At 37.9% G+C, this 26,123-nt stretch overlaps 1 protein-coding gene across 1 annotated transcript; it reads left to right on the top strand.

The window, feature by feature from the left end:
* On the top strand, positions 1–21,838 carry LOC139727755 (fidgetin-like protein 1). Its single transcript, XM_071638732.1, is given in 17 exon segments — positions 1–167; positions 1,561–1,646; positions 3,537–3,590; positions 3,941–4,023; positions 6,377–7,005; positions 7,863–7,956; positions 8,487–8,584; positions 11,733–11,801; positions 13,474–13,603; positions 14,138–14,238; positions 17,449–17,528; positions 17,947–18,017; positions 18,941–19,076; positions 19,079–19,101; positions 19,965–20,184; positions 20,762–20,868; positions 21,713–21,838. Coding segments are annotated over 17 exon segments (2,274 nt in total).
* Positions 21,839–26,123: the final 4,285 nt, after the last annotated feature.

The following is a 26,123-nucleotide window of genomic DNA, read 5'->3' on the forward strand; positions in this document are numbered from 1 at the left end:
ATGGCTGTACCCGAAAATCACACTGATGGCACGGAAGAAGCCTACTCTTTGAACAAGTGGCAGCGCTGCCTCTTCAAGACGAAAAGTTCTGTCCCACAGCCACGCGTACATGCTGACTCCCTGCGGGGAATTCTGAACCAGCTTCACACCGCTTCAGTCACTCATGGGTAAGAGGAAAAGAAAAATTAATTTTTGTGTCAATCTGTAGGTTCTGGTTTTGTTGCTTTCAAGGAGTATACGTGTATACATTTTTTATACACTTATTACTGAAATAGATATGTCCAATAGTTGATTAACTTTATTTGCTATCATACTGGAATGGATAGTTATTACTTTTGGGAATGGCCTACTGAGTGATTCTGATGGAATTTGAATTAATGATTATGGTCTTAAGTTCTTTTTATTGCAAGAGATCTACAATTTGCATTGATGTACCCGTACCTATTTTTCCAACACCAAAGCTTCAGTAATGACTTGTTCCTGGATAGCAACAGAAATCAAGAACAGTTTTCACACTCCCTCCAGCTCCCATTTTCACTAAGCACAGTAGATTCAAGTTATACTGTCATACTTCTTATGTAGTTTGTCTCCTATTTTTTAAAGAAAAAAAAAGTTGAAGGGAAAACATAGTTCTCATATGCTGGCAGAACTGTTGATTTTTTACTCTAAAGTGTAAACATATATGCAGAAGAAATGTGTGAAATAATGCTGCAGTAACACAATTTCAGTTGGGTTACAATGAAAATGCAAAGTATTAGCCAAAATGTTTTGCTGGAATTGTTATCAGTCTCAGAGCAACTGTGGTTGCAATGCACCATGGTAATTTTTTCATAATCTGTTATCGATAATCAACAAATCAGACACCTGCAGTATATCCACCAATCTTCTATGCTAGAATGAATCACATGCACAGCATGTTGGAAAATACGATTGCAGGGGCAGGATTGATAATCACATACAAGTACTAGTAACATTCTGCTACTATACCCACTACTGAATGGGAAGGGCACTTCAGAAATAAAAGTCATATACTCCCAACCAACTCATTATCCTTGCAAATTGCATCAACCTGACAAGTTTCTTTTTAGACCCTTTCAGTGTATTGCAAGCAAATGTAAAATGATGAAGATAACTTTTGAGCCCTTCCCAGAGAACTGTACATTGTATGTTTTGACTGTCTGGGCCTAGAGTCAGAAATCCGTAACACATATTTTGTAATTTTGACTATAATTGCATTCAGGAGAGAAAATGGTCATCATCATGATGCTGTGATAGCTTGTATAATGCACCTTGATGAAGGTGAAGTTTTACTTTATAGACTAGGCTACCATAGTTGCGATATCTAAGGTTGGTATCACTAATATCTAAGGTTGATATCTAAGGTTGGTATCACTAATATCTTCAGATAATGTCCTCAGAGCTGTTGGTTTACTTGACAATGAATTGTCTGTTATTGTCACTATCATTTTGAAGTCTAGTTCAAATTTCACTCAGCTTCCTCCATTATCTGATTTCATCATGATGTCTGATCTTCAGTAATCTTATCTCCCATTCATCCAGACTGTCCAAGGATGTGTGCAGACAGCTGAAAACACATTTTGCTGACCTCTACTCCTTCATTGTTGATTGCAGCAGTCCAGAAAGTGGTAAACAACTGTGGGATTGCAAGTCACTTGACTGACAACCTTGTTTTAAACTTTCTTGTTTAGCAAATGTGCATACACACATATATTGTACATATACATCCCTGTAAACACACAAACACACACATGCACACACATATAAGTGCATGGCTGTGCATATTTCTTTCTTTCTTTTTTTCCACATAATGTTTGGATTCATGTATTGATGTTTAACAGAAAGCTTCCCCTTTTGCATGATATTGGGGGTGTAACTGTATAAGCGGACTTAATAAGTAAATACATGCTTTTGTATCAAAATTTGGTTGCCTCGTATAATACATTGGAAGAGTGCCCAAAATTCTTATTTGATACCAACTTGATTATAACATAGATATAAATAATATCAGTATTGTCTTTTTTAATTTTTGCTCTGAGGCAGTTTCATCTAATGTTTAATCTTTTTTTGTCCCCGCCGAACGAGTTCGAGCAGGGGACTATGAAACGGGCTCCGTACATGTGTGTGTTCGTCCGTCTGTCCGTGTGTGCGTCCTGTGTGATCAAAATCTTCAATTTGCCACTTCTCTGTCATTTATGAGCCAATTTTGATTCTGTTTGCTTTATATGATAGCACTACATGGGAGCTTTGAAACTTCTACACAGAATTTCAGCTTAGACCTTGACCTTTGACCTATATTGTACATTTAAGTGACCTTTAAGTGATGGCACTAGGTGAGGGCTTCAAAACTTCTACACAGAATTTTGACCTTTGACTTCTTTGACCTTTGACCTTGATTTTTGACCTATATTGTACATTGGCTACAAAATGCTACTCCTTCGCCATTTCTAACCCGATTTCGATTCCGTTTGCTTTATGTGATGGCTCTAGGTGAGGGCTTCAAAACTTCTACACAGAATTTTGACCTTTTACTTCTTTGACCTTTGACCTTGATTTTTGACCTGTATTGTACAATGGCTACAAAATGCTACTCCTTCGCCATTTCTAACCCGATTTTGATTCCGTTAGCTTTATGTGATGGCACTAGGTGAGGGCTTCAAATCTTCTACACGGAATTTTGACCTTTGACCTTGATTTTTGACCTATATTGTACATTTTGCTACAAAATGCTACTCCTTCACCATTTCTAACCCGATTTCGATTCCATTTGCTTTATGTGATGGCAATAGGTGAGGGCTTCAAAACTTCTACAGAATTTTGACCTTTGACTTCTTTGACCTTTGACCTCGATTTTTGACCTACATTGTACATTGGCTACAAAATGCTACTTCCGGCGGGGACATATATTACGCACCGCGTAATTTTTACTTTTCCTTGTTGCACCTGTTTGTGTATTCTTGTAACTTGTATTGTAACACTGTACTGTATTTCCGTGTGCTTACCTGCCTCTGGGCAAGTACTAACCATGGAATATGTTCACATGCTTTTTGATGTATGAAGAAATAAAGAATGTTATGTATTAAAAAATATATATATATGCATATCTGTTCCAGTGAAGAAAGTACATGTGCTTGAACAGAGTTTAAGAATTATCCCATCGTTACCATTGTGAATCCCTGCAGTTATTCTTAGGAAGTACATTTTTGTGCTTGACTGCATTAAAATGTGGCTTAAATTTACACCACTTGAACAATAATTTTGGAAACTAAAAGAATATTAGTATTTAGAACTGTGGTGTGTATGTAGAATAAATCAGTTACATAAAATGTGGAATGGGGGCTGAGGTACCATAGATCCAACCATGTGCACTATCCTTGATACCCCCCCCCCCCCCCCATAAACAGAACAGCTACATGTACCATCACTCCACAGACATTCTCATGATTGCAAAATTTTCTCAATTTTATAGGCTGTTAAAAAAAAATGATGTTTCAAATTGTGCTTTGTTTCTTTAACAGGTCTGAACAATTTTGCAGATGGTGCTCTCGCTTTATCTGGAAGTCATGCTAATGGTAAGTTACGTATGATGTTATGACTGCACCTAATTAGAGGGACATTTTAGATCATGTATACTATCATACTTGCAAATGCATGCAAGCAATATTTGATTTAAATAGATTGATGAAAGAGATAGTAGAATTATGTCAAACCTGTCATGTTTTGAACCTGTATATGACCATATTTTGTGAGAATTCTATTCATTTCCCGGCATTTCCCATTTTTAGTTGAAACCTCTTAAATGTGAGAATGATTCCATGAGGATCTGAAGACACATAATTAGTAGAATGACCTTGAACTGAGATATGTAAGGTTCCCTGTCCCTCTTAGTGTATTCTTCAATTTCTGTCTTTGTTTTTCTCAGAGAGTAGTGAGTGGAAATCATGTCTGACTGTGGATAATGTGAAGAACATGGACTGTGTGAAAGCTCTGCTGAAGACATCAGAGGTAAGGCACATGTAGTTTGTGACTTTAAGATGATAATTGATCTCTGGCTTGTGAGGTCTTGGTGTGTGAGCGAAGCATGATGATGCAAACAATATCCACTTCTTGCATGATTCACATCACTGTCGACTAGGGATTTTGCTTTTATGAAGAAGATAAATTGCAGATAGATAGGAGCAAATGGAAAACCATCACTCTTGTCCTCACTTGCAGGAGGTCACTATACTCTTATATATGCCGTCGTCTGTCCTCTTAAAAGTCTCAATCTTTTGCTCTTTTGCCCTGTAAGATGAAATAAAGATGCTTTCCTTGATGGCACTCATATTACAGCAGCAATGTTTCTATGCCTCAAGATGGCGCAACGATCCTTGTGTCTGTCTTGTCTGTAATGATACTTATTGAATCAAGGAGCTGCTGTGGCTCAGTGGTTAAGGCCACTGACTGTCAATCACAAGGTCCCTGGTTCAAGTTCTGTAGCTGCAGTGGTTGTGCCCCCATTAAAGGGATGGTATAGTATTAGTTGAGGTGAGGATTCAGCTTTTAAGATTTTAAGTTTTTGTGAGATACTAAGAAACCACTCTGAAATGTTAAAAGAGCATACAATTCTAAGGAATTAAAAGTTTCATTGATGAAAATCAGTTTCGAAATGGCTGTGATGTCCAAAAATAAGTAACACAAAGTGATCGCAATAAAAGGTAGGTCCCACCTTTTATTAGGATCACTTTGTTTCGGATATCTCGGCCATTTCAAAACCAATTTTCATCAAATGAACTTTGAATTCCTCTGCGAATTACATGCTCTTTCATATTTCACAAGAGGTTTCTCATTATCTCACGGAAAAGTTGGAAAGTTAAAGACCCATATAACAACCAGAACTATACCATCCCTTTAAAATAAGACACTTTGTTCTCATTGCTCAAGTCCTTCAGAAGGGACTGATGGTATCTGTCTCATAGTCACTTGTTTTCAAGCATTTGTTGCTTCCTTCCTTCTGATAGCAGCCACATTAAGAAAATTCAAATTTCATATTTTAGATATTGCAAAATATCTTGATGAAAGAAACTTGAAAGATTATTCTAAGATGATCCGACTATATTTTGGTTTTGTGAGTCAAAAGTCAGAGGGTTGAGGTCATTGGCCAAAACTTACCATTCAAGCAAGCATTCAAGCAGTGGTTTTTTTAATGAAATGTCACATCCAAACAACTTCAACCTTCAAATGTTTGTTTCTTTTTTCAAAAGAGAGAGAAAGAGATGTTTCCTACCACATAGTAAGACTTATGATATGTAGGATACATACTGGCAGATAGTTTTTGCCAGTGGATTAGAAAGAGTACAGAATTGATTTTGCTTCTTGCACAAGAGAGATGAATCCTACCATATACGTGTAGTAAGTTTTTTTTATATGTGTTATATGTAGAATACTTACTGACAGATAGTGCATGTGTTTTTTATGTTCTAGTAACTGAAGTTTTTGCAAGTAGGTTGGTAAAAGTCCAGAATTGAGTAGCTTTGATAGTGATATGAGCCCTGTTTTGCCCAACCTTATGGTACAGGAGTGATAGAGCCGTGGATTCGCGAATTGGAGCCGTGGGCTCCAATTCGCGAAAATTTCGTGTCGCGAATATATCATGTTTTACAGTATTCTAGACACTTTAATACCAAATCATAGTATGAGATAAGGCTCATTTCCTCCACCAAGGAGGGTCTGGTTTTGCCAGCATTTTGTTCATTTGTCTGTTTGCAGTGCATTGCAAGTAAAAGTTTACCCCTTTCAGTAACCCTCTTGGCTCGGACCAGGAGTGGGCTAAGTCGAAAAATTTTGAGTTTATGAATGGGTCGGGCCAAAGTGGCCCACGCCAGGAGCGGGCCAGGAGCGGGTTATTTTAGCGCTGCTGCAGCTTGCACCAGGTGCGGGTCAAAATTCCTTTCACGGCTTACGCTGCTCAGCTCATAAGCGCGCGGCACGCACATCAAATATCGCATGAAAATGCACTTCCACTCTGTCCATGACGCGTTCAGTTACCATGGCAGTTATCCCTTACATTTGTATGTGACCGAGTTTATGAATGGGTCATCGTAAAAGTAGCGCGGCTCTGCTATAGTTACTGAACGCAATTTCTACTGCTTGGCGCAGGCTAATTTAGCTCAGACCAGGAGCTGGCCAAAAATTTATTAGTTACTGAAAGGGGCATTAGTTAACAAATTCTGCTGAAATTGTTAGGATAGGTCGACTTTGATGTTTAGTTGATGCTAATTGGAATCCAGGTTTCATGCACAGTGTTATGATGTCAGTGACCTCTCTAGTGCTTCTTGTTGTTTATTTGTTCCTCTCTGCGGATTTCTTCCATGATCAGGAAGCAGCCAGAAGCCAACAGAAGTCTCTCTCGGAGGCAGCCAGGAGTTTGCAGAATGCAACTCGACAACCTCCGCCACAACTCTCTTCCAACCTCCAGCAAACAGCTCACCAACCTTCTGCCAGGTTGGACTCTACAAGCAATGCGGCAACTTTGAGGACACCATCACAAACACCTCACCATCTTCCTGCCAAGACAGACTCTGGAAATTATTCCAGCACTTTAAGGTCACTACCACAACCATCGTCAAACAACCATCCCAGTCATTTGACACGGGCAGTCAGAGGACATGTCAGTTCAAATCATTCAGTCAACACTTTTGGAAATGCCCCCTTAGGTGGGCCCAGACAAACTTTTTCCCAGCAAAGAACCCCGCAGACTCCAAACTTCCCAACAGTATCTGCAGATCCCCGTGTGCCTGTCCCATCTGCCGCCCCCAATACCCGACCTTTCAACTCTGTCGGAGTCAGTAGAAGCACATCGGCAGCAGGGTCTATGGGCTATGATCCCACATCGCAGCTCTGCAACCTGGGCATTCTTGGGACAAGTAACAGTGCTTCTGGTGGACCACCATCATTGAAGAGAAAGTTTGGAGCTTCTGGTACTAGTTTTGCAATTACTGTAAATTTGTTTCGGGGGAGGGGGAGATTGAATGTTGTTGTTTTTGTTCTGTTCTGTTTAGTTTTGTTGGTGTTCTGGTAAGGTCGCACAATCCTATACATTGAGTATCTTTGACACATGATGGAAGCATGGTACATCGAAATATATTGAAAACATGACCATAGCCTTGATCAATGTGCAAGGAAGGAAAATTCGCCTCATTCATGTTTCAGATCTAATCTTGATAGGTATAATATCTCTCAAGAAACTTGCACTCTTAAGGAAATTTTTTGACAAAGTCCTGCACAGTGCTAACAATAACACCACAAGAGTAGCTGTGTGCATTGCCGTTTGCTGGGAATTTCCATTGTGTGTTTGGGCAACTACTTGTAGGCTGTCTCACTATCAAAATCAAGTTCTGGGATTATTTTTACAACTTTCCTTGCTTGCACTGCATGCACTATCTCAACTGTCTAAAGATTATGTTGTCTGAATGCTTGAATGCCAGTCACGGCAGTATTCTGTGTAACTATTTACAAGTATCTCATTGTAATGTCAAAAATAGTTATTTGTGAGCATATTACCCTGTCCATGTATTTTCTTGTCAGCTTGATTTTTCATTTTGTTGGGGGAAGTGAAGAAGAATTTGCACCTGGCAATATGACAGAAGATAATCATAACATTGCCAAGCTCTTGACTATGATGTTTCAAGGGTTGCCAGAAAGTGATGCTATATGACCATACATTCTGAGATGTCTTCCTAGCTAGATGTTAGCATACCTCTGTGCTTTGATGCTTTGGTTTCAGATGAAGATGCACAAAACAGCTACAATACTCGCCCTGGTCCCCACCAGCAGTTCATGGGTGATGCTGCTGGACCCAGTAGGGCCTTTTTCAGGGGCCCAAGGTCACGAGGCCAGGAGGACGAAGAAACAGGGGATGCAGGTGGTGGCGCATTCCGCAGTGCTCGTGATCAACTGGTCAGTCCAACTTTCATTCATTTATTCATTCATTCATTCATTTATTCATTCATTCATTTATTCATTCATCCATTCATTCATTCATTCATTCATTCAATCTTTCATTCATTTCTTCATTCATTCACTCATTCATTCATTTCTTCATTCATTCACTCATTCATTCATCCACTCATTCATTCATTCATCCACTCATTCATTCATTCATTCATTCATCCACTCATTTATTCATTCATTCATTCATTCATCCATCCATGCACCCATCCATTCATCCATCCATCCATCCATTCATTCTTACACCCAGCAGTAACAGAGAACAGTTTTGCAATATCTCTGTAGTAGTCTTTTCACTTGTTGCAGTGAGATATATTCTGTGCACTTATGGTTTTTCCATAATCATAAGTGTTGCGATATGCTTCACAAAAATGGATAGAATATAATGACCTGCACCATACATGTTCAAAATTATGTGTGCTATTGTATTAGATTCATCTCTCTGCATACAAACGGTATCTCTGCTTTCCTTCAAGCAGCATATCAACAATCAGAAGAAGTTTGGCAATCGAGGTGGAGGTGCCAATGGACTCTCTTCTGGCTATGGAAGTAACAGGAAGGTTCTTGGTGTAACACGGTGTGTTTGTCTTGCTTTCTCTTTCTTTTATGAACACCAGCAAATGCAATTTATGTGATCACAAAAAACAAAAATATGAAGAATTCTTATTGTGAGTTATGTCATTGATCATGTGACCATGCAAGTTGCAGTAATAAGGGCTTTGCATTGACTGACAATGACGCACAGGTAATTCTATCCAAAGTTCTCCCAAACTTGCTTAAACATTGTTATACTTTCACGTATTGCCTGGATTTATTTGAAATGTAGGAATAAAAGGAAGCCTTAGTGTATAATAGTTTCAGGGTGAATGACAGTGGGCATAGCTTTTATGCTTTATCCACTGCAAATTGCTCTCTGTTTTGGAGACGTCTGATGGTTTATCAGAGGACAGAGCTGAATAGAAGTTGTGTCATTTGCAAGGTACAGTCAAACCTGTGTTAAATAGCTGCTACCTGTCTACAGCGGCCACCTACTGTAAACGGCCACCCACCATAAATGGCCACTAAAAGCAATTCCCTCCAAGTGAAAAGGCATATTAGAGACACTGTCTATATCATCCACCTGTCTATAAAGGTCTCTTTTTCGTCTCCCTTGGATGGGATGCTGTAGACAGGTTTGACTGTATTACCTCATGTAGGCATTTATTTAGTGTCACAAAGGAACAACATGTGAAATAAAACATTGAATTTGTTATTCACTTTATCTCATGTTCAGTAATGCTGAATCTTGCTGTTCACAGCTAAAAGTATAAATCCATGCATAAATTGTGTTGCTAGATTCCATTGCAATTATTATGCTTGAAAGGGCAAACATTTATGGATCTACCAACCATGATTTTTTAAACAGAAATGCTTTGTGTTCTTAGATTTGGTTATTTTTGTTTGTTTGTTTCATTGCTCTACCCTTTCCTTAGCCTTTATGAAAAGAATGACCTAACCAAGGGCTTTATTGTCCCCGCCGAACGAGTTCGAGCAGGGGACTATGAAACGGGCTCCGTACGTGTGTGTGTCCGTGTGTCCGTGTGTCCGTCCGTCCGTCCGTCCGTCCGTGTGTCCGTCCGTGTGTGCGTCCGTGTGTGATCAAAACGTTCAAAATGCTACTCCTTCGCCATTTCTAACCCAATTTTGATTCTGTTTGCTTTATATGATAGCACTACATGGGAGCTTTGAAACTTCTATACAGAATTTCAATTGTGACCTTTGACCTTGACCTTTGACCTATATTGTACATTTTGCTTCAAAATGCTACTCCTTCGCCATTTCTAACCCGATTTTGATTCCGTTTGCTTTATATGATGGCACTAGGTGAGGGCTTCAAAACTTCTACACAGAATTTTGACCTTTGACTTCTTTGACCTTTGACCTTGATTTTTGACCTATATTGTACATTTTGCTACAAAATGCTACTCCTTCGCCATTTGTAACCCGATTTCAATTCCGTTTGCTTTAAGTGATGGCACTAGGTGAGGGCTTCAAAACTTCTACACAGAATTTTGACCTTTGACTTCTTTGACCTTTGACCTTGATTTTTGACCTATATTGCACATTGCCTACAAAATGCTACTCCTTCGCCATTTCTAACCCGATTTTGATTCCGTTTGCTTTATGTGATGGCACTAGGTGAGGGCTTCAAAACTTCTACACAGAATTTTGACCTTTGACTTCTTTGACCTTTGACCTTGATTTTTGACCTATATTGTACATTTTGCTACAAAATGCTACTCCTTTGCCATTTGTAACCCGATTTCAATTCCGTTTGCTTTAAGTGATGGCACTAGGTGAGGGCTTCAAAACTTCGACACAGAATTTTGACCTTTGACTTCTTTGACCTTTGACCTTGATTTTTGACCTATATTGTACATTTTGCTACAAAATGCTACTCCTTTGCCATTTGTAACCCGATTTCAATTCCGTTTGCTTTAAGTGATGGCACTAGGTGAGGGCTTCAAAACTTCGACACAGAATTTTGACCTTTGACTTCTTTGACCTTTGACCTTGATTTTTGACCTATATTGCACATTGCCTACAAAATGCTACTCCTTCGCCATTTCTAACCCGATTTTGATTCCGTTTGCTTTATGTGATGGCACTAGGTGAGGGCTTCAAAACTTCTACACAGAATTTTGACCTTTGACTTCTTTGACCTTTGACCTTGATTTTTGACCTATATTGTACATTTTGCTACAAAATGCTACTCCTTTGCCATTTGTAACCCGATTTCAATTCCGTTTGCTTTAAGTGATGGCACTAGGTGAGGGCTTCAAAACTTCGACACAGAATTTTGACCTTTGACTTCTTTGACCTTTGACCTTGATTTTTGACCTATATTGCACATTGCCTACAAAATGCTACTCCTTCGCCATTTCTAACCCGATTTTGATTCCGTTTGCTTTATGTGATGGCACTAGGTGAGGGCTTCAAAACTTCTACACAGAATTTTGACCTTTGACTTCTTTGACCTTTGACCTTGATTTTTGAACTATATTGTACATTTTGCTACAAAATGCTACTCCTTTGCCATTTGTAACCCGATTTCAATTCCGTTTGCTTTAAGTGATGGCACTAGGTGAGGGCTTCAAAACTTCGACACAGAATTTTGACCTTTGACTTCTTTGACCTTTGACCTTGATTTTTGACCTATATTGCACATTGCCTACAAAATGCTACTCCTTCGCCATTTCTAACCCGATTTCGATTCCGTTTGCTTTAAGTGATGGCACTAGGTGAGGGCTTCAAAACTTCTACATAGAATTTTGACCTTTGACTTCTTTGACCTTTGACCTTCATCTTTTTACCTATATTGTGCATATTGCTACTAAATGCTACTTCCGGCGGGGACATATATTACGCACCGCGTAATTTCTACTTTTCCTTGTTGAAGCTCTCAATTGATAAATGATTTTATCATGGAGTGTTCCAAGTGCTTATTTGCTTGATAGGAACCAATGATTGGTTCCTTTGAATGTTATTAGAGGACTACTGATCCTGATTATTTTGCAATACTACTCAGGAAAGTCATAGGGTCTTAGCCCCAGAGTAGTCAGGTATCATGTACCTTGCCATAACTTTGCCTTTAACTTTCCATAACATTTTCTAACTTGTTTGCTATTTGCATATTGATGTAAGTCTAACTTTTTATTCTGTCTCCTTTTTTTTGCTTTTTGTAGTCGTGGTCCAAACAGCAAATTTGTGCCACCTGTCATGAATAAAGAGGAGGGGGATAATAATCGCATGAGGTATGTAGTCTCCTGCATTATCATATCACTTTTTAATATATCTAGGAAGATATTAGGAAGAACTTAGCACATTCTTCCTGCGTTGATATTCAAGTAACATACCCACAGTGTGCTGTTAAGAAAGATCATCAAATACATATCCCAACAAACAGCCCATGGATGTTTAGGTGTTCAAATTAAATTGGTATAGATTACTACTGTAAAGCAAGATATCTTCGCGGCATGAAATTCTCGCGAGTTGGAGCCAACAGCCGTATTCACGGCCTGAAGATTTCGCGAATTGCCACTGGCATCAAACGCATAAAGTGTAGACGAGAACTTTCATGTGCATTTTAATTTTGCAGATGTTGGCTCTTGCAAAATCAAAATGCATTTGAACATTTCTGGTTTTACAGAAAGCAGACAAAAAAAGTACTGCAAATGACTGGCAAGAAGTTAGTGAGCAAATAGATTTTAGTGATACAACTGTAAGTTTTATTTTACAAAGAAAGCTCAAATTTTCTGTGTATTGTGTTCAAAATTGAGAACACCTATGCAGAAACTTGACTGAATGGTTGTTGGTTTGTGCATTTTCTACTATGTAGCCTGCTCATGCATGTATCCTGATTATAGACACCCTTGCACCATATTGTTTCATATGTAATTTCTTTTCTTTTGTTAACCTTTCTCGTTTGTTATCCGAGACTTTTCCTCTCAACACACAATATTACATATGATATATTTCATTGTGTTTAGAAGGACAAGTTCACCTTCATATACATGTGGATTAACAATTGCAGCAATATCCGTAAAAGGCATCAATAAAAGATTGAGGAAAATTGGACAATTTGCTCAAAAGTTGTGAATTTTTAACGTTTCTGCACAGTCATTGCCTAATGAGAAGACTACTACAGTTTATGATGTCACATGCATAGAATAATTTAAGTAAAGTATAAAGAGAATTCCACAAAATCCAATTTCTTTGAAAAAAAAAAAGCACGTTCCCTTGACTCTTTATGGTCATATGTTAAAGGTAATATCATTCCTCCTACCTTCCAAAAGAGGCAAGTCAAGTGCTCAAAAAAAACAAAAAAAAAATGCCTGAAAAGTGAAAATATGTTTAATTTTCTTTATACTAGTACATTCTGCGCACGTGACATTACAAGCCAGTAGTAGTTTTCTCATCCAGTGATGATGTGGCACTGAAACTTCAAAAATTCATGACTTTTGAACAGATTGTCTGATTTTCCTCAAACTTTCACTAATGTATTCTACTAATGTTACTGCATCCCCTCAATCCATATGTTTATTAATTAAAGGTGAACTTGTCCTTGAATATCTGGGAATTTTATGAATTAACTGATACATATGTGACATTAACATCTCGCAAAATTATTGTCACATGTAAAATGTATATTGTAATCCCAGGTGGAAAATCAGTTTTAAGCTTTCTCCTGCAACAGGGTAATACTTATTTCTCATTCTGCCATTGTGGTTCTTAATTGTGAAATTGTCATACAAGTCCCAATTCACAAGATAGCATACTTGCAAAATATATGGTGTACACAGTATAGCTTGCTCGTCAAACTGGGCAAATGCTTATAAATGTAATGTATCCCATCCCCCTCCCCACTAATGAGACTTATTCTAGTACGCCATAGGTGATGAGAGCTTTGTTTGCTTCTGTTTTTAGTGGCTACAAGCCTCCAGGACGTAATGGCGGCAGTGGCCAGGGACTTTCAAGTAACAACAAGGAGCAGGAGCCTGTCGATGAGCGACTTATGAACATTGATCCAAAGATGGTGGAATTAATCATGAGTGAGGTGAGTGTTTTGCTATACGCCATTCATGAAAATGTTCCATGGTGCATAGCAGTGGTAGCCTTCTATATAGACAGATATAGCACGTTATAAATCCTCTTATCGTCACTGTTATTGCCTGCCCTATAGTCTTTGTTGTTATTAGCTGTAGCAGTAATAGAGGTAACATTACGAATATCATTTATTCCCTTTAGAATTAAATATACAGTAACTATGAGATGAGGTAGTTCATGTCCATCCTTTATATTTTTATGAAATTGCAGTTTAAAATGCTCTTACTTAAAACTATCCTATAGTATTTGTACACTGTGTGTATGTACCGTCAACTCTTGTGTATAGGATGGCCATTTTCATTTTGGATTGTTTGCAGTGCTTTCTTGGTCTATGAGCATGGCTATATTTGGTTTCATATGCAAAGAAACATGTTTTTGAGCAGGCATCATTGCCATGTGCAAAAGCAACAAATTGGTTTGGGTTGTGTAGCAAGAGATCAGATGAAGTTAAGTTATTGGTCATTGTGAATCCTACTTGATGCAGATTATGGACCATGGTCCACCAATCAACTGGGATGACATTGCAGGACTGGAATTTGCTAAAAACACAATCAAAGAGATTGTTGTTTGGCCAATGCTGCGACCGTAAGTAAACAGAGAGAAAGGGAGGGGATTGTTTGTACAAGGTATGTGTGTGTTTGGCAGTTTCACATATTTAATATCCTGGAGTATGCTGAAAAAATGTTCTGTGAAATGATATACATATACATGTTCTTACTTAACAAATGTAACACTTTGGAAAGAAAATTTGAGAAAAACACAGAATTGATCCAAGTATCAAGATTTATTTTTCTTGCTGTCCTACAAGATAATATTATGTTAAATAAAAAGGGTTCAGTTTTGCTTGGATACAGTGAAACAAAACACAGCGTAGTAAAATTTGAAGTCTAATGGGACAGACTATACATGTATTAGGTGATCCGAGGATCCTCTCGGATCACCTTCTGTATCTGTACTGATTCTTTGTTTTTCTTCTTCTTCTTCTTTATTTCTCCGCAAAAGTTGTGCAGAGGTTAGCTCAGAAAGTGCATTGCCTATCATTGCCAAACTTATACCATATATGTATCGTGTCCCAAAGACGACAGATCTAGTAAAATCATTGTGATCAGTTGACCGTGACGTCACTATGACGTCATTATATGAAAACACATTTTCATTCATATCTCATTAATGGAATGGAATTTTTCAACGAAATTTACGTCACATATAATTCAAGTCAAGCTGATTCTACTCATGTTCTCAAAATTCATCTATAACCTTAAAACGTGCGCGTACGCACGCGTTGAAATATTTGTATGCTCCAATCGAGCTCAAAATTTTTTTTGCACAGGTTGCAGACCATTTGGAGCATTTTTTGAAAAATTGAAAAAATCGGACGGATGCGTATGCGCGTGCGCATATACGCACGCACAGCTCATATGCAATAGAAATTTCCCGTTTTTTCACTTTGATCGGATGTCTAAAATGTCAAGGAATATTTCTACCGAGTTTCAAGTCAATCCGACTCAAAATGACGTCATACGGGCCCGTCAAAGTTGAAATTCCATGCGCACGTCAATGGCGATATACAGTGCAACTATGCCAAAAAACCGCCAATTTTAAATCCGATTTTACTCGTCAGGATTGAAGGTGACCCCCCATTTTCTTTACATGTTTTGAAAGCTGATGAGTTGTACATGTCATTTCATGGGTTGGCGATACTGAAAAAATGATTAAAAGATATCAAATTTCTTAATAAAGTAAAAAAAGTAAATTTTCAAAATGACGTCATCAAATTTCAAGTTCACTCGAGCGTATCTCACTAATCCTTTGCCGATTTTCCCCCAGATTTCAGTATGTTGTAGCTTATTTAATGTTCTTTCAAACGTAAATTTACAAAATTTTGATTGGATGACGGTATCACCTCGTAAAAATGGATTGAAAGTAATCTTGTCAAATTTGACCAGTTTACGTCTTATCTCTATGGGAGTGCAGTTTTTCTGGAAATGAAAATTGACATGACTATATTTATCGAGCATTAGCTCACTTATGCTTCGGTGAATTTTTCCCAGATTTTAATATGTTGCTAGCTGAGACATTGGGCTATCGTAAGTGTACCCTCCGTTTTTTCATACGATGTCAGCATCACGTCAAAAAACTTGGTTGAAATTAAAGCTTATCTTCGATGTATTGAAATATTTCTTTCTTTCTGCAACTTTCTTTGCAATAACTCAAGAAAAACATACCCTATCACCACCATATTTTGCACATGTTTAGTTCATGTCACATACATTATGTCACATAATAACAACTACTTGATCAGACGCCATCTTGTATGTAAATTAGGGTCAAAGGTCATAAATGTTTCATCCTGTATCTTGGTGAATACATGTCCTGTCTTTCCCATATTTTGCACACGCAAAGACCATGTTACAAGGATCATTTAAAAAAATAACCACTTTTTGCTCAGATGCCATCTTGTCTGTGCAAAGTAGGGTCAAAGGTCATATGTACTTCTTTCTTTATCTTCGTTATGACGTGTTATCTCTATGGGAGGGAATTTTTCTAGATGTGAAAATTGACATGACTGTCTTTATCGAGCACTAGCTCACTTACCCTTCGGTGAATTTCTCCCAGATTTTAATATGTTGTAGCTGAGACTTTGCGCTATCATCAAGTGCCCTTCGTTTTTTCATACAACGTCGAAATCACATCGAAAAACTTGGTTGAAATTAAAGCTTATCTTTGATGTATTGAGATATTTCTTTCTTTCTGCAACTTTCTTTGCAATCAATCAAGAAAAACAGCCCCTATCACCCCCATACTTAGCACATGTTTAGTTCATGTCACGTACATTATTTCATAAAATAACAACTACTTGATGGGACAACATCTTGGGTATGTAAATTAGGGTCAAAGGTCATAAATGTTTCATCTTGTATCTTGGCGAATACCTGTCCTATCTTTCCCATATTTTGCACACGTTTAGACGATGTCGCAAGAATCATTTCACAAAATAACCGCTTTTTCCTCAGATGCCATCAAAGGTCAAATGTATTTGTTGCTGTATCTTCATTATCTAGTGTATACAGAATTTGGTACCAAAGATGGCAGATATGACTCCCTTTTCTAAATGAGAATCCAAACATCACACGGCCAATGTCTCTAAACACAGATGAAACCTGTATGGTCATGCCTATTGCGATCAGGACTCGAATAATTGATTTTTTAAAAATCGGATCACCTTGATTTGTCAGTAATGACAAATTACAATCTCTAGTTATTGTTGTGACTGCTCAGATCTTTGTAATTATAGAAGAAACATGGTTTGTAATGGGCATTCTGAAGCATTTGTATAGTCAGTCCAACCTCAGTTAGCCTGCCATGTCAGGATCAGCGGACATCTGATCAAAGGAGATGGCTAGATAAGTGATATATACGCTCAAGAATGTCTCTTTCTGCCAAGTTGTATTAGGGTGTACACAATCCATTGTCAATATGCCATTATTACAATAATTTACACTGTGACTTTCTCTTTGTGTTTGAACTGTTACCATTTTGGGATCTCATCATAGAGAATCGTGATACCATTTACTGACATGTAGCACATTGTACAGGCCATCTTAGGCATTTATTGTCATATAAAATGTGTTGCTGAACACTAAACAGCATTTTAAGTTGCTGGGACCATAGTCGATTTGGGGGTGTAATGAATCATATTGCCATGTTGTGACTCTGGAGCACAAAGCATGCATATTGATTGTGATATAGACCATGTTGTATACTAATGATGGTTTACTTCTTGTCGTTCAACAGGGACATCTTCACTGGTCTACGAGGTCCTCCCAAAGGCCTGCTCCTGTTTGGTCCTCCTGGTACAGGCAAGACACTTATTGGTAAGTCAGGGCTATTTTTTTTTATTATTCTTTTAAGCTTTTCTATAGATATTTTATGTTAAAACAATCTTTGTAAATACAAAGACCCATACAGTTTTGTATTCTGTTTGTTTCTGAAGTTTCTTGTTCTAATATTAAACATAATACCCCTGGTACATAAGTTGTTCATGCATGTGGTATTTCAGTATCACTTCCATATTGTGCAAATTCATTTATGAGTTTCTTTTTCTTTCTGTCACATTTTTCTTACATACACACAATAAGGGAATTATTATCCCCTAACTTTAATGTCATAATACAGATCGTTCACTAGACATAATTGAATTCTCTTGATCTTGTCAATGTTCATTAAGTTTTTGCAATGATAAGGTATCGTGACTAGCATAACAAATTCTTGTATTTTGGTATGTAAATGCAGGAAAATGTATCGCTTGCCAGTCTGGGGCCACCTTTTTCAGCATCAGTGCATCCTCTCTCACATCCAAATGGGTGAGTAGACATCTTGTCTCCCAGAGTTTAGCCCAGCAAACACCAGAAACCATATTTCTAGGGTTTGGAGTAGTATGTTTATATCCTTTTTTTTTTTAACTGTTTATCATTTTTGTTTCATAATCTTAAAGTATTAAAAAAGTCTCTCATGTGAGCCTTATGGTGTTCAAATTATTGTTTCAGTTGCTAAATTGTGACAAGCCTATACATTCTAAATCTATAGCTGATTCAGTTTGCTGCATATTTTCAGAAAAGGTTCCTATTTCTCTCTCAAATTAACAATCTTCATATATTTCTCTCCTCGGAATTCACGTATTTAATGAATTCTAACCCGTTCTATCATCTTTGTCTGGCATTGAATACACAGAAAAGAACAGACAGAAATGTGCAGAGTTGCCATAGTCATTTTTACTAAGTTGTAGAGAGAGTTCGAATGTTTGTTTGTGTGTGTGTGTTGGGGGGGGGGGGGAATGGGAGTTACTGGTGGAGAAAGCAGTCTTGTACAAATTCTAAAGTAAGTGTCCAGTATTCCATATTAATTCTGATTTGTAGTTCTTGTTTTGCTTAACATCCGACGTAGAGTACCGTAGTTTCTCATGAATGTAGTCCATACAATGAGACATTTTTCTTATTGTGTGAAAATGAGAAATATTGTTGACAAGGAATCAGCATAGGAAAAGGAATCTACGCTGGTCAGAGACGTTTGATAATTGTGTCAGTTATTTTATAGCATTCTTTCCATTATTCTGTGAGCTGCCTGTCATTCAGTCCTCTCAGTTTTAATCTTCCTTTTTTTTTGGTAGATATTTGGAATATTTCAATCTCTTGATATTTCCCCGTGTTAACATTGAATCGGTTCGAGTGTTTTCCTTCTTCCTGCTCAAGCAGCCATGAAGTCTGTGCATTTTCTTCTTCCACCGTAGGTTGGAGAGGGAGAGAAGATGGTGAGGGCGTTGTTTGCTGTCGCCAGGTGCTACCAGCCAGCAGTCATCTTCATTGACGAGATTGACTCCCTGCTCTCTCAGCGTTCCAACGATGAGCACGAATCTTCGAGGAGGATCAAACGGAATTCCTTGTACAGTTGGTATGACAATTGTTCCACTCTTTTCCCTCTTGCTAATGTGCAACATTAGGTTTAAACTGGTTTTGTGCACAATTTTATCCCACTCAAAGCATGATAGATGCAGTAAAAGGAATATTTGCATGTCCATGACACTACTCTCATTTGTGAATTTCCCCCAAATCAGCCACAGTTCATGTTTGATATAGACGTTAAGTGTTTTAAAGCATTCCTACTAAATCTGGACAGCTGGAGTCAAATTTGCCCTTAAATCTCTCATAAGGTAAGGGATAAAAAAGAAAGTGTGCCATTATATTCTTGTTTCTGTGAGAAAATTCACAACTCTGCTTTCATGATCATCAGATCAAGTTTATTTATCAGTGAAGTGTTGCATTATGAGTAAAGTTTGACTATTGTGGGCATATTTAGACTTTGGTATAATCTGTAAAGACCATATTTCTCAAGATTGCTTGAAAGCATGATTAACATATGTGTGTATATATATATGTATATCAATATAGAATATTCTGAAGTGCTTTGTCACCATCTGTCCAGGTGTACATTCATTAAATATGTTCTATAAAGTGAATATTCCCCCTTTATTAATAAGGAATTTTTCTCATATTTGAACACATTGAGAAAAATGTTGACTATCTCAGACTAAAATGCCAGTCAAAGAACAGGATAGAAAGCAATAGGACTGCAGATACATGAGAAAAAATATAATATTATATTTCTGAGTGATGTAAAGAAAATATGTCAAAGAATAATGGACTTCTTTAAATCAGACAACCAGTAAAAGTATCACAAGTTATCAAGAATAAGTGTCCTCAGTGATATATAACAAACATCCTTAAGGGTTTGACGGTATTTTGTTTCTTCTACAGGATGGAGCGACAACCAGTTCCGATGAGCGCCTCCTCATCGTTGGTGCTACAAACCGTCCACAGGAGATAGACGAGGCGGCCCGCAGGCGCCTGGTGAAGCGGCTCTACATCCCCCTCCCAGATTCCCCGGCCCGTCGCCAGATCGTCTGCAGCCTCCTGTCCCAGCAGAGCCACTCGCTCAGCGAGGATGAGCTTGAGGATGTGTGTCGACGAACTGATGGTGAGGAACGAAGAACTGACAGACCAATTTTGAGATGTGAGGGCTTTCTGGGCTCAGCCATCAATGCATTAGTCCTTGCTTACCTCAGCAAATGCACTATCTTCCATGTCTTTAGTAAACTTGTTGATTTTTAGCCATAATTTTTTGTCTGAATTATCATAAAAGAAGTTCACAGTGTTACTGTCTGAGATGGGTAGAAATAGGCTGTCATCAATGTACCTGGAATAGGGGCATGAAGGTATGTAATATTGGGGGTCATTTTTCACAAATAAAATGAACGAAAAAAACTCGGCAAGTTAAATCACATTCACATGATCAAGTCTGGTAATTTAGGAGGCTGTGTGACACCATGACAGATGATATACTGACATTTTTATAGTCATTGATAGTTTTCCGGATGTATGTGTGTCAGGTGATAAAACTGAAAAATGAGCAGAAAATCATGCTTCTTTGTTCTGAACGTCACCATGCGTGACAAAGATCACAGTCCTGCCAAAGAATTCAATAGTTTGTAATGTTGCATCAGTGAGCATATCAGGGTTAGTCTCTATATTGTTGTTTCACATCCTTTCCGTAGGTTATTCGGGGGCAGACATGGCCAACTTGTGTCGGGAGGCTGCCCTTGGTCCCATAAGGTCCATCCAGGGAATGGACATTCAGCATATCACTGCTGACCAGGTAAATGTTTTGGATTGAAGCCTCTACCATTCTGTCTGTCTGACTTTACTCTGTGTATGAAGTCAACTGTACCATGCTTTTCAGTTTATGCACTTGAGGACAATATCTAGCTAGTCTTTTGCCTCTCCTGTGTGGAGATCTCGAAGACTGAGTTTTAGACTAAGACTAGGATTAAAAAAAAGTATGAACATATTTGTATCAGCCTCATATATGTCACCAGTGATCGTTGAAAACATGTAAACTTCAGCATCGAAATGATCGCAGGGTTCTATGTGGAAGTAGCCAGAATCTTTTTGGCCACCCCATAGAGTAACATGCATGCCAAAGTGGTGTAAGCTGCATGACTCTCCAACAGTTTCACTGATGGACAGTAATAATAAAAGTCTATTGACTGGCATTCCCTTTGCTGAGGAGTGAGAAAATTTCTTTTCGGAGCATATGATTATAGCCCTTTCAGAAGTGCTTTCATGACGAAGAGCCAAAAATGAAATTTTCAAACCGTCTTGATTGGGTTGGAAATTAATATCAATTATGAGAGTTCAAAAAACATGATACACCTGTCCCTCCACTTGTCATGAAACATCCAGCTAATTTCCATTTACACTCTGATATTTTTAGAGAATCCCTGAATAGTGAAAATAGTCAGGAAAAAATTTTGAGAGGATGACCAGATAAGATAGGTACTTCTATGGAAGGATTGTGGTTCTATTTCATGGAAGCAGATAACTGTAACATACCATGATGGCTACATGAATAGATATGGCACTTTTAGTGTTTGTAATAATTCCTCTTGGTAGAATATGAAATTCCATATTTTCCAATATTTCTGTCTTGTAATTTTTGTAGGTAGAGACCCATCTTGCACCAGGACCTGCTGGATGCCCTACAGAATGTTCGCCCACTCAGTGTAGCCCAGTCAGACCTGGATGTCTACCTGCAGTGGAACAGCAAGTTTGGCTGTGGCAGTGCCAAATAAGCTGGGCCATGTGCCGGCCAGGCACTCAATGTCAATACACTCGGAGGCCTTGCTTAGCTGTTTTTGTTTGTGTGTTTGTTTGCTTGTTTTCTCCCGTTGTTTTGATGTCTTTTGAAGACCGACATATTGGTAATGGAAGAGAATCTTGTACAGCACTGCAGATTATTTCACATTCACAACCACAACCACATGTGCCCCAACCACATGGCTATTTCATAAAAGCATACTGTATAAGCTTTTTATTTCGCATACAGATATTTTTTTTGCGAATGAGGAGCTCACAGATTTATTTCGTGAGATGCCATTTTTGCAAGTTGTTCAAATCGCAATTCGCAATCTAACTGCAATTCACGAAATTTGTGAAAATTAAACCCTTGCAAAAAAAAAAAACAGCTTTAATATACATTAAACCTTCACCAAGATCTTGGGGTCACTGATGCCATAGAACTTGGTGCACATCCTTTATAAAAGTCCTGGATCTGGATCATGGTTCAGATTACCACAAAAAAAAAAAAAAAAAAAATGATTATCTCCAAAAACAAATCACCTGAACCTTTTACCAGGATGAACTTATCCTCCAAATTTCATGAAAGTCCTATCATAACTTTTGAGTAACTAAAGTGAACAGATGAATGAATAAACAAATGGCAGCAAAAAAACATTTCCTTCTTGGTAGAGGTATTAACAGCAACCTACTCCCTTCAAGGTTCAGTATGAATAATGGGCAACAACAAGTTTTTTTTTTTATTGTATGTCTTTTCATATGTCCTTACATTGAGAAATATAATATAAATCTACACAGAGTATCAAAAAAAATTGATTACATTTCATTGTTTCATACCACTGAATTTGATAGAGTTCCAATCACAATTTCCTCTGATTACATCATTGTGAAATAAGATATGTGATGCTTGTTCTTGATCATGAACTGGCAAAGGTTTATGGAATATACTGCACTGTGAAGTGTAGCATCTTTAAAAAAAAAAAAAAAAATGTGCTGGAAATGGTTTCTGGGTCCTTGGAAGTGTCACATTCAGCATTAATGTGTTACCAAATGTTGAATATAGAGAATAATAAAACGAAGTTGAGATTACATTCTTCCAGTCTTTGTTGATATCAAATACATTCATATTTTCTACCTTTACAAAAGTGATGACATGAGAGTAACAATATCTCACTCTTCATATTTTGCAGGCGAGATGTTCCACGTAGAATGCAATCAGTATAAACTTGTCCACATGGCAATAAACCACAGCTGCCTCTGCACCATCAATCCACTTTTCCATGATTAGATCTGTTGACTTTGCTCATTGGTCATGAAACCTGCCTATTTTCCTACCTTGTGTGAGATAGGAGACTCTAAAATGTTTTAGCCAGCCACGAAATTGTCTTTTTAGGTCTTGGTTAGCAGACCTCTCCTTCTCTTTGGCAATAAGACATTAAACCTCCTCTCTTTTCTGCTGCACTTACAATTGGAACATTTGTTTTCCTTTTCTGTATGACTTCCATGCTGCTTGGATGTTCCACTCTGAAAAGTTGAAAATATAGTAGCTTTACATCATACCACTACTACTTAAGGATAATAATTTGAATTATCCCTTTATCTTGAACCCAGGTGTAAACTGTGCCCATACTGATATGTGCTACATGTACCAATGTACATTTTTCTCTTAAATACATGTATTTTTGTCGTCACTGAAGAATACTCTAGTATTCATGAGCCATGATGGATCTTTAAATTGTGAGATGGTACTTGCAAGCCAGAAATTGGTCAATTAGTCCTGGGCAGCTAGGACTCTTGCAGAATAAGACAGGGAAAAGTCCAACACTGAGAAACATCAGTGTCTGTAGTCTTACTCTCTCTCCTCTCTGCAGTACGGAGAATGGAGCAATTAGGAGCCCCATTTCTCTCATCATCAGCCCCTTTCATTGGCAGTATTGCTGTAAATGTGTTCCTAGAATCCCTGCTTTTGGCCGGTTGGGTATTACAGCATATGGTATCATTATCATAATTTTATATCCGCAGGGTTTTATGGTCATAGCTGCTGCTTAAACTTTCAAACTTTATAAAGTGTGGAGGCAGAACTTAGGGGGGGAATATGGCAGATGTCTTTGTGCAAAGCTGAATGTGATGGCTGTTGCCATTTGAACATTTCATGGACCTTTCCATTGGCTTATAAGAGCAGCCATCCATACATGAATGTAACCAAGGCAGGATGATGGGTATGAGATGAGAGATACAGGGTTGTAAATCTTTGACCTGTACAAAATTATGTGTTGAAAGATAATAAATACACAAATTATGTTCATGACATCATAAAATCTGTGATATGTGCATATGAAGTCTTTTGTGGAATGTTTCACATTAGAGAGGAGAATTGGAGAAGAGATATTGTGGTTGTGTGCATGTTGGTTAGAATGAAACACTGGTATTACAAAATACAGTAGTTCAATTACTTTTATCAAAACAGACATTACTATGTGATACATTTGAAACATGAGCATAACATTACTTGGGCAAAGAAAGACTATATCACACATTACATACAAGCAGAGAAAAATCAACATGAGAAAGGATGAGAAAGAAGTACAGTATCTTTTCGTCAGGCCCTTTTCAAGGTGCGCGGAACACACAGTACACATTTTTGCTTCTTAAAGCAAACCAAAACCCAAATATAAGTGTAGATTGAGTGAAAGCAGCAATATTAGTTGAACTCATCACTGAAAGTTTGAAGAAAATTTGACATTCCGTTCAAAAGTTATGAATTTTTAAAGTTTCGGTGCCATCATTGCTGGACAAGGAGACTATTGCAGTTCATGACATCATTATGGACAAGAATGTATAGAAAATATAAAGAAAATTCAATGTATTTTCACTTTTCTATCATTATGAAAGAGCACTTTGCTTACCTCTTTCAGAAAGCAGTGGGAATAATATTACCCTTAACATGTGTCAATAGCATGTCGATGGAATGCATACTTTCCATGAAAAATTAAATTAAGTGGAATTCTCCATAATATTTTCTTTATAGGCCCCTATTGTTGTCCACAACATTTGATGTCATAAACTGTAGTAGTCCCCTTATCCAGCAGTGGCTGCACTGAAACTTTAAAAATTCATAACTTTTGAACTGACTGTTTGATTTGCCTCGAATTTTGGGTGATATATTCTACTAATAATGCTACTTTCACTCAATTCAAATTTATATTTGGGTTTTGGTTTACTAGAAGCAAACATAAGAAAACCCATTACCTGTATATATGACTTCCCCTCAGTGTTCTACCCCAAGATCGTTCCCATTGAAGGGTGGGGGCCAGGAGCATTGACAGTAATTGAATCAACTACAATTAACCCTCCCCCCCCCCCCCTACACACACACACACACACACACGCATGCTATAAACATTGTGTGATGGCCCCTATCTTTGTTATTTTTCTACCCTCTCTTCATCTTCCTCCACACCTCTTTCATTCTTTATTCCTCCCGCTCTCTCTCTCTCTCTCTGTCTCTGTCTCTCTCTCTCTATCTTTTTTTTTTTTTTTTTTTTTGGGGGGGGGGGGGGGGGGTCATTGGGGGATTGGCTAATGCCGGGATGAAAGTTGGAGTTAGGTGACTGTATAAAAGAATTTGAACTGCAAACTGATAAGAGAGTGGACCCAAATGTAACTTGGTAAAAGCAAACGTTGGCTAAAAATCATATGGCATATTAAAAACACTGTGCATGAAGTTGATTCCCCCCCCCCCCCCTTTCACTACAGATGTTATTACAAAGTACATTTCCATATATATCTATGTGATGTATATCCTGGATATTGATCAAGCAAGAAATGTGATGATTACGAAAAATCACCAGTTTCCCACACTGAAGGCTAATGATCACTGATTTGCGTCTTGTGGTTTATCTGATGCAGTCTTCTCAGCGGATCTACCGCTAGAAGCACAAAACATTTTTACAATCATCTGTTTTTTTGGTGCATTGTAAGAAAGGAACAGAATTTGTGCAACTGTACCTACTACCTTTTTTTATTTTTTATTTTTTACTTTGTTTGATGATGAATTTGAGTTCCATCGAAGTTACGACAGGTTTTCTTTTGTTTGTCACGACAAAATCATCAGTACACCTGCTATGTAGTATGGATTATGCGAGTGATTATTGTAGAGCGCCAGCTTGGAGGTCACACTTGATAAACATTTGGGAGCAGTCGACTAGTCGCCTTTCGTTTTCGTTTGCGGGATACCGCACGGGTGATTGGACAAATTCCTATCACATGACACAGCACCTT

Source organism: Diadema antillarum, unplaced genomic scaffold (genome assembly GCF_040938485.1).
Source record: "Diadema antillarum isolate AM-2024a unplaced genomic scaffold, OU_Dant_1.0 seq00000150_RagTag, whole genome shotgun sequence".
Classification (NCBI taxonomy): domain Eukaryota; kingdom Metazoa; phylum Echinodermata; class Echinoidea; order Diadematoida; family Diadematidae; genus Diadema; species Diadema antillarum.